Source organism: Poeciliopsis prolifica, unplaced genomic scaffold (assembly GCF_027474105.1).
Source record: "Poeciliopsis prolifica strain line A6 unplaced genomic scaffold, Auburn_PproV2 SCAFFOLD004, whole genome shotgun sequence".
Lineage (NCBI taxonomy): Eukaryota > Metazoa > Chordata > Actinopteri > Cyprinodontiformes > Poeciliidae > Poeciliopsis > Poeciliopsis prolifica.
Window position 1 is genome coordinate 10,725,404 of NW_026562379.1, and position 10,387 is coordinate 10,735,790.

Genomic DNA, 10,387 nt, shown 5'->3' on the forward strand with positions numbered 1-10,387 from the left:
GAGAAATTCACATGAAAATTGTTTTAAAGGGAACTTTTTATCCACCATTGTCTTTTTGTGAGTTTTAGTACTTCCATTTGGAAATTCCCTTGTTCACAGCCTTGCGGACATCTGATTGGTTCAATTAGAGAAATGTTTACATTTACCATTAAAAGCTTTGCCTGAAGAGGCGATTGTAATCCCAGTCATAATGATTGTAATCTATAAGAATAGATTATGACGGGAATTTATTGATGCAGAATACTGAAATGACAGCCATCGAGACAGTCTAATACTCCTCTGACCCAGAGATCTGATCTTTGTCCCACCAATCAGCAGCTAACTCCAAACCAGCTCGGTTTGGCCGGCCCGATTGGAACCACAGCTCTCAGAGTTTCAGGGAGTGGGGTGGTACCGGGCTGGAAGTGCTAATGCAAAAACGATCAGCCGGGTTGACCCGGATCCAGCAGTGCAGTTCAAAAGGGGCTTACGTCATAGTTGACAGGCACTGTCCCATCACCTAGCAACCCCAGCTCAACCCATCCCGTCACCTAGCAACAACCCATGTAGCAGCCCAAGTTCAAGCACATCTGGTCTGGTGGTTTAACCGCGGTACAATGGCTGCTGGAAAGAACAATGCTATTTTATTTGACTGCAATGAACAACGTGTTCATTCCAATAATGGCAAAATGGAGCTTCTTGGCTTTATTTAACTTTTTAATAGCAATGTGCCAGCTACATTGCCAAAGAAAATTGTAGTTTAAGCGAATCGGTTCATGAAGGGCAATAAACAACCGACAGTGCACTGCAAGTTCATGTGAAATCTCATCATCTGAGAATGATTTTTCCCAAAAAATTTTAATAAACATGTTTTGTATTGCTCATAAATTTTTCAAGGAAGTGTTAGACTCCTTAAATAAAGCTATCTTTTCAAAGGATACTTATTGCTAAGATAAAATGTAATGTAGATGGGCAAAATCATGTTAAACACTTGTGCAGAAAACATTTAAAACAGAGTAAAAAAGTGATAAACCTGTTTCAATAACTGAGATTTTTAATCAGAAAATCCTGAGTGGTGCAATCAGTGCAGTGATTAAAATACTGATTATGGACTTCATCACTTCAGAAAGAATCTGCACCTGCATGGCTTGTTTCCATTAGACACCACAGGATACAAATTTGGCTCATTTATATCCCCTGAGCATGTATATAGTAAATAAAGAGTCCAGATGAGGCTGTTTGAAATCCGTTTTAGTCTCTGATAAATGTTCGAGAGCTCTGAACTGAACTGAGATCAATGAAATCTTCTCACCACACTGGTCACTGATATTCTCAAACTGCTCACTCTCAACTGTTAATTCTGTTCTAATCCAGGTTATAATTTACAGTCCACAGCCAGTAGAAACTAAAAATGAATCCCAGCTCTTTGAAAGCACTTGGATTCACTTTCTTTTCCCATTTTAATCCTAATCTCATCTGTATCTTTCTTGCTCTCTCCCCTGACTCATCCTGTGACTCATTCTTTCTGCCCTTTCATTCTAGGTGCCAAATTGCACACTTCGGCTCGCCCTCACTGAGCTACACACGGCTTGGTGTGTTCATGCCATAAAGACGAGGACACAGGAAACAATCAAACATCCATTTTCTAAAAATACACAGGCTTTTAACAGAGCTGCCAGCGAAGCCTTAAGTGGTGGAGAAAGAACAGGACCTAGAGCGATTTTTAGGGGGGATTATAATTTTGATCAATTTGAATGATCTGCTCTCTTAGGGGAAAAAAATAGCTGAGAATTATTTTAATTTGTGTCCAGATGGAGCTCATGTTACAGCTCAAATACTGCAAAAACTCTGAGCTGCCCACTCTCTTCTGCTTAGCATGCCATACCAGTTTTCAGAAGATCATTCTTCATTATGCAGCCCAGACATATGAAGTATTATTGTTGAATGAAGGCATTCAGTTGTAACCTTTCCTGTCGGTATGTGGTATGTAAAGCCCGCCGCTGTGCCGTGACATGCAGCCGCACAGCGAGCGCAGTGCCATGGCTCCATATCAGTGCATAAGCACGCTGCAATCAGATAAGAAAGACCTGATGCTTAGCTTGTTCCATGTCCATTCCTCCTGCACAGTGCAGCCCTGTCATCTGTCTGTGACTCATATTTATTCCCAGTGACCCCTGGAAGCTGTGTGAATAATGGGTTTACCCACTGAGACCCACTGCTGGCAGATGCACAAAAGGACACATTGTGCATCTCTTGCTCTCAGAAAAAATCCGCCATCCAAGGAATGAATGAAAGAAATCAAAGTGTTCTGGTCAGTTTTCTTCTTTCTATCGAGATGTTGGAATATAACATCTGAGGTTTTGCTGTTGACAAACACATGGAGTCTGAGTTGGCAGGAGGTGATAACAACTCAGACGCAGCTGCTCGGGGAAGATAAAATAATCAGTTCTTAACTAGAGTATGGGATTATAAAAACCTCAAAGCTAGACTGGGTGTCTCTCCAGTGAAGCAAATGATCACAATGGTTTGAAAAAGTATTCACTCCCCTTGAAATTTTTCTCAATTTGACATGTTGCAGACATTTGTGAAGTGGCTCTTTCCCAAAAATAGATTGATAATAAAATAAAGTTTTGCATTTCAGTGGAACCTATTAGGAAAAAAATCACTTTTTGTATGTTTTTATATTTCCATTTGGGTCTCTATATTACTTCTAAAACAACCCAAGTGTTTACCTCATGGAGCATTGCCTTGGTTCTTTCAGGAGTTTTAAAGAGACAAAGTACTAATATCAAGACTTTATATTGCAATGCTGAATTTCTTTTAAGTCATATTTGATATGTATAGCAATTTTATAGAAATTGAAGAAAACTGTTTTGTGCTATAAAATGACATGTTGTGCATGGAAAATATGCAATATGTCTTTAAAAAAAACATAAATTTGAATGATCTGCTTTTTGGCAATAAGTTAATGTTTTTTGGCGTCTGAAAGAACAAGCAGTTTTAAATATTAAGTTCAATTCAGTTATGGCGCCAATTCACAACAGATGTCTCAATGCACTTTAGAGAAGAATTATTTCAATTCAGACATGAATAGAGCAGCAGTGCATTAAACTCGAGTAATTATTGAAGGGAGTTTAAAAAGTTTCCAAGGAAATCCAATAGATATTAGTTTGAGAGTCATTGATTTGAAACAGTCACTTCTCCTGGACATTATAATCGGTAGGCATAGCCCCGTTACCTTGCAACCAAACCAGAGCCTGATTACTGGGTAAAACCCAGTAATCAAGGTTTTTATTTAATATAAATACATACATAAATAGTTATGTATATGTACATAAACAGTGACATGTAAGTGTATGAGTCGCCAGAAAATGCTGAGTAATAATTCTCAGATTAGGATAAACCTTAGCTCAGACGTTACAGAAATCTCATAAACTAGTATCTCAAATCTCTAAAGTCTTATTTCTTTACATCCAAAATCAGACAATAATGTGTAAAAAAATAAACATTCCGCGAGAAAAGTCTTGTCCTGGTAGCTTAAATGAAGATGTAAGAATGAAAGATGAAATCAATAAGGCAGCATCAGTCTCTGATTTAGGCAATATGAAGGCTCAAACAAAGCAACCGTTTTGTTGGAGTATTCTCATCCAGATTACCACTTCAGATTTGCCTTTCACTTTTCCTGTGGTTGAAATTGGTCTAATCAGTGTAATGACATGCTGCAATGATTGGATTAAATCAGACTGTGCATAGAAGTAGTTCCTGATGGTCACTGATTTGATAAAGCTGAACAAGGTAATCGCATTGCAGTCGGTGATGTCTCCTGAAATGACATGGAAACGTACACAAAGCTTACTTGTGCATAGCTTCTACGCTATTTTTGTGAATTTTTTTGTACGGAAGTTAAAGATTATTTTTTTTGCCCCTACCTCACCTTCCTGTGTCCTCCCAGGTAACAAAAACACAGTTAATCGAGAAAACAAGTTAAAGAGGTGTGTAGATGGGATGAAGCAATATCCTGATTTCATAAATGCATATTCTGCCTCCACAGCTTTAGTTAAATATGGCATAAATTCGCTTTATGAGTCTTTTTCAGGAAACAAGTGGGCAGATCCAGGCCTTTCAGAAGTGATCAAAACAATTGTGTATTAGGAATTATTGTGGAAATACACTATATGTTCCATCATACTTTACAGTTTTTTTCTTATTGGTGGTGAACTTAAGATGAACCATTTCAAAAATATACCACAAGAACACTATGAAATGTTAGTAATGACATCCGCCTTGTTACCTAACTGTTTCCTTAGTGTGGGGACAAGAGGAGGAGTAGCCGCTGAGTCACAAGTCATTATAATGTCACTGTAATAATCAGAGCTGCACAAGGTCCAAGATGCTGCTCTGATTCTGCCAGGTTTCTAACAGATTTTTGGTCATTTATTTTAAATTCCTCATTATACCAGATCAACGGAAAAACAACAACAGACTGACGTTATGGACATTCACAGATACAGAACCGTTGTGCCACTGAGTTAACTTGAGTTTTTTCCAATTGAGCTAGCTTGACTTCAGTTAAATAAGTCCAGTTGGGTGTTGCCCAGTTAATTTTTGCTTCAGAAAACAATCTGATGAGACTGCTAAAAAAACAACTAATGTTGTGTGCAAGTTGTGCTGAAAGGAGGCAGCTTATCACTGGCATTATTGAACTATAAAATACCATTTTAATGCAAAACATGTTGCAACAGCACAGATGTCCACAACACTAATGTCAATATTATCCCTGTTGTAGAGCTCATTTGTCTATTCATTTAATAATTTAGGATGAAAGGGGTCATGAATTAAAAATGCTGCTTATTTTGTCAACATATGAGTTTCAATTAAAATTTGAATTAAATGTGATTAATTACACACTATGCAATCAACTTGTTTAAAAACTTTAATTGAGTCTCACCATTACTTAAAGCTGCAGTATGTAACTTTCACAAAAAAAAAAATGTTTTTACATATTTGTTAACACTGTCACTATGTCATGACAATATGGTATGAAATGGATAATCAGTGAAAAAGTCAAGCTCCTCTGCCTTCTTGCAGCGGTTCCAGTGCTAACAGCCTATAAGAATAAAGAGGCGGGTCTTAGAGTTGTCAATCATCCTCTGCGTGGCGCTGGTCTACTCTCCCTTGCCCTTTTGCTCTTTGCTATGCTGATGATGGAGGATAAACAGTTTTCTTGGAACAATGAGTTGTTTCTCCACCATTAGCCCATTGAGCAGAAAGTACAAGAGATTCATTGACAGCCTCCTGGCTCTGATTGGTTGTTTATGGTCGAGAGCTGTACATTTCTTCAAATGGCATTGATAGCTCAGGAAGGAGGTGGAGGAGATTGATCATTTCACAGATGATCCGTCTCATAACAAACTGTCACGACGTGGTGACGTTTTAACAAATATGTGAAAAACGTTTTTTTTTTTTTTTTTAAATAAAAGTAACATACAGCAGATTTAATATATACTTTTACTTCCCAGGAATGAACCCAGAATGGGATTGGTAGAGGAGAATCATCCTCCTTTACACATTATCGCAGGGCGTTGTTGAGACAGAGGGTGGATGAGCGTGGTTTGATGCTGGGAGGAGTGTGTCACATTCCATGGCGTGGGATTCTGGTCTGAAGCCAAATACATCATGACTTCCTTTAGCTTCTCATCTGTTTTTTATTTCCACGCTGCGACTCATGTCTGCTCTTGTTTATTGCTTCAAATCGATGAGAAGAGAACACCACTAGAAGCTGTATGAGCTGTAACAGGCTATGGCGCTCTAAGCCATGGGAAAGCAACCCGTAAAGCCATAGGAGAAAAATCCCTCCATGCTGATAGCACATCAGACTGCATGCAGCGCTTAAAAGATTGCCTTTGGGTTTAAGTGTGTGTAATTTTACTTTCTGGTGGTCCTGTGAACTCAGAGTGGAAGAGGAGGGGCTGCTGAACAAGGGAGGTGGTATTATGGACTGGAACGATTAGATCAGCGTTTTCAGTGTTGGGGTAACAGAGAGCCGAGGGCACCACCGCACCAGCTGTGTCAACTAATTAGCACACTTTCACTTAGCGTGGAGGAGAAAATGGTCTGCTTGGACTGAGGTTGGTGCGCGTCCCTCCAGGGCTGCTGTGGGAAGTAGTTGGAGATCACTTACCCAGACTGTCAGGGGCAGCATCATCTGCCTCAAGGTGTTTTTTTAAAGCACTTCATTACCGATTAAATATACTTACGTGCTTTTTCCCTTACACTCCCATAACACTCCAGCATATCTGCTTTTCATTTCAATGGCATAGAAAGACGTGATTTCTCAGGAGAATAACCTCCTGGAGTCATCCTACTATCTATCTCCACTAGGGATTTTTGCCAATATCGATTCCAATGTTGATTTTGCAGTAATGGCTGATAACCCATATTTACAGATGCAGTACTTCACTACCCTTTCAACACTTTGGGGGGAAAAAACACTACATCACAATCACTGTCACTTGACCAAACAAATACCCTCTCCAGAAACATATTGCAGCAAGATGGAAATAAATATTAATTGTTGTTGAAATCAGTCCAGTTTTAGTCCTCAAATGGATACCTATATATTAAAAAATGACTAATATCGATCCATACTGATGCTATTGAAGATATATTGTGCCTCCCTAATCTCCCTATTCGCATCATTTTAGTTCTTCGTATTTATAATATTGTTCAAACAAAACCCTGGGCACTGCGTTTTTATTGCGCTTGGACAAAAACAGATTCATTTTCACTTTTTCAATACCTTTGTATTGAAAAAGTGTATCTTTACATTTCAGTGGGTGAATTGTGGCAGCCATAGCATATAACAAATACAGAAGAAGAATAGATAACAAATGTTTGATCTTCAGAAGATGTCCTTACTTGACCGACATGGATCGTTAAAGAGATGCAGTAAAAATATAAAGAAACCCAAAAGTGCATCACATCCCTGTGCCTTGACCTAACCAATCAGAAACCGGTATCTTAAAATCAAATTTAAAATATAGTTCAATAACAAGGGACTGTCTCTATGACCAGACAGAGGGAACAATCATTTTGGGAAGTTAAATTTGACCTCTGTTTTTTGCTTTGGGCTGCTGTGTCCTAGATTTCCCTAAAGTCCCTCTGGCTCACGAACAGATAAACGTATTCAGCTTCTAACTGATGATAACAGTTCAGCCCTGCAGTCCACAAGATGACTAGTTGTTTCTTGATATATTGTCTAAGGTAATTTTTTCATTTTATGAGTCAGAACTCAAATGTTAATTCGCTGCCAGATACAGACACCAAAATTTATTTTTGACTCCAACATGTTTTCAAACAGCATTCGAGACAAACAACCTGAACAGACAAGCATTTATTGCTTTTTAATAGTTTTATTTTATTGTTTGCTACACTTTAAATATGCACTATGTAATTTTTGTAAACATGTTTTTTTTTCTATATTTGTCAAAAGGCAGGTAATTTGTGAAAAAAAAAAATCAAACTCTGCTGTCTCCCTGTTGTCCTACTGCCATCTGCAGAAATACAAAAACAACCAGTCAGAGCCAGATACGTATTTTTCAGAGTCAGCTTAATCTGATTTTCAGCTAATTTTGCTTGAGGACGAGAAGCTGCCAAATACTTATGCACAGTATGTATGGGCTTGATCTCCTTATTGCACAAATACATATTAGATATGGACTTGAAAAATATACATATAATTATTATATAATACCACGTGGCGACCTACTAATAATTATTATGTGAAAATTGTGAAAATAGTGCAATTTTTTTGTCTTATAAAACTAGTCATGGTAAATAATGCTATAATTGCAAAATGTGTAATTTTATAATAGTGAAAAATTATGAACAGTTTGAGTGATCACTAAAAGAATCTGATCCACACCGTCTTAGATGTTTTTTGTTCTTGTGTCTCCAGCCTAAAAGCGGTGCTGTCAGCCCCGTTGTCCAGCGGCGCCCTGGATCTGTCTGGCATCCCTCTAACGACTCGCGACATGGAGCGTCTGTCTGCCCACCTGCAGCGTCACGCGTCCAGCGTGGTCAGCTTAGAGCTGGGCTTCACCGAACTGACTGACGAAGCTTTCCTCCTGCTCCTCCCCACGCTGGCTGCTCTGCCACACCTGGAGACCCTGGCTCTGAACGGAAACAGACTGACCAGAGCTATTCTGAAGGAACTCACTGATGCCCTGAAGGTCAGAAAGGATTGTCTTAATGTTTTTTATACCTTTGATAATAGTCAGGTGTTGTCGTGATGTCTGGGGGATTGGTGTTTTTGTCATGGGGTCAATGTCATTCATAGTCTTTGCTTATTTATCTGTGGGTTGTGTCATGTTTTGTTTCTGTAGGTTATGTTTCGTTTGTGTTATGTTTTATCTAAATTAAAGTTTTGTTTAGATTAGTTTCTTGCTAATATAATTCTCTTGCTGGTCTCATAAGTGTTCTAGCCATAATTATTATTGTCCCTATGCTTCAGTCCTGTTATATTCCAGTTTCCATGTTTTGGTTTTCTTTAGTTTCATTTGTACTGAGAAGATTCTATCATCCTTTACATGAAAGGTTTTATTTCCTGTAGTTGACCTGCTTCCCTCAGGTCAACTTTCTTTTTGTTAATTTAGCTCATGTGATTGACCTGTCTTACCCAATCAGATATCTTCCTCACCTGTCTCACGTAGTATTGAAATTTCTAATCACTCCTTTGTCTTGGGATTCTTTTGCATTTTATGTCTGTAGTTGATGAACGCTTATGTTCATATCAAGTCTTTAAGTCTTTAAATCTTCACCATTCCATGTTGCCGTTTTTATTTATGCTCTTCCCTATTTTCACCATCACCAGTCGAGACAGGTGTAATAAAATTCATTTTTTCAGGACGTTAAAAAGACTATAGTATTTAAACCTAATGTAGCTAATATGGAGCCCAAAAAATAAAAAATAATGGAGATAAACATCTCTTGTTAATGTAAATATTTCTCATTTCAGGATCCAAGCAGCTTTCCAAGTGTGACATGGATTGATTTGGGGAACAACGTGGACATCTTCTCCTTGCCTCAACCCTTCCTGGTCAGCCTGAGGAAGCGCTGCCCCAAGCAGGGCAATCTGCCCACCATCCTGGAGTTTGGCGAGAGTCAGGCCAGCGACGCTCCCGAAAGGCCAAGGGGTCTCGGAGAGGAGGAGGAGACAGACGATACCAACCTGACTGAGAGCATGGGCGAGCTCCGATCGGAGGTGGAGGAGGAGATGGACGGAGAGACGGAGATCGAGGAGATGATGGAAGAGCTGTTGGACTTCGACAGGGAGATTCAGGGCAAAGACGACGACGAGGACAGCATGTGGACGCTGGGGGAGCAGCGGAGAGCGACAGTGAGGAGCAGGAGAGCGTGGCGAGAGGAGGAAGAGAAGGAGAAGGAAAAAGAGAAGGAGGACCAGAAGAGAGACATAAGACCCGGGAGGAGGGCGGTGATGGCGGAGGACGAGGACGACACACAGAGCCGTTCATCCCGCCTGTCCTGCTCCAGCCAGTCCCAACACTCCTTTGCTATAGTTGAGCCAATGAGAGTGGAGGAGGAGGACATGACGGACCAATCAGAACATTTAACCTGAGTGTTGCTCCCAGATCTGCTTGTGTTTTCCTTCTTGTGTCCCGTCCTATGTGGACAGAGGCAATGGGAGTACAGGCTCCAGTGTTGCATGCGGTCCTCATGAACAAGCCCCCACTGGTGATTTATGACCAACCGATCTGATACACCTGAGGATGCACAGAATAGGCTGATAAGGTTCAATGCAGAATGTTGATCTTTAATCAGGTCTTTCCTTGTTTTAGTCGTGCTAATACCTACATGTGCCTGTAGCACCTCTGTTTGCTGGTCCAAAATGAGATGAAACCAAGCTGGAGAACATTTCCCTCCCACAACCAGCACATTACAGGATCAGAAGATGTGCAGAAATCAAAAGTTAAGCCGTTGGTGTAAATCTGCTGCTGCTGTCGAACCAAACAGGTGCGCAGTGTTTCACAGGCGGAGAGCAAACCAGCTGCCATGAAGACGTTAAAAAAGAAAACTTGCTATTTTAGACTGAATGTGTACAGAGGATAGATGTGCTAGGACCGGCCACATCTCCAAACATGAAACATTTAGAAGTATTTTTTCTCATAATCTAGGTCATGCTTTCACTCCATGGTTCAGTACGCGAGCATGCGCCACATGCTTACAGCGCTGTTTATATATAGCCCTCCCGCCCCTATGGTTGCACTCAGGTAGCAGTATGTAGCTTTCACCCAGCTGTGCTTTCCCTTCTCGCGTAACACCATGCAGAACTTTAACAGATCCACTGTATTTTTGGTTGTACTATAAATATCAAAATATATATAAGATA

The 10,387-nt window shown here is 39.8% G+C and overlaps 1 protein-coding gene across 1 annotated transcript in view; it reads left to right on the plus strand.

Moving 5' to 3' along the window:
* The window catches only part of lrrc75a (leucine rich repeat containing 75A), a 35,968-nt gene extending 26,352 nt beyond the window's left edge, over positions 1 to 9,616 (plus strand). Inside the window, exons 4-5 of the mRNA XM_055028510.1 lie at positions 7,937 to 8,210; positions 8,996 to 9,616. Coding sequence (XP_054884485.1) covers positions 7,937 to 8,210; positions 8,996 to 9,616 — 895 coding nt within the window. The remainder of the gene's footprint in view (positions 1 to 7,936; positions 8,211 to 8,995) is intronic.
* The last annotated feature ends 771 nt before the right edge of the window (positions 9,617 to 10,387 follow it).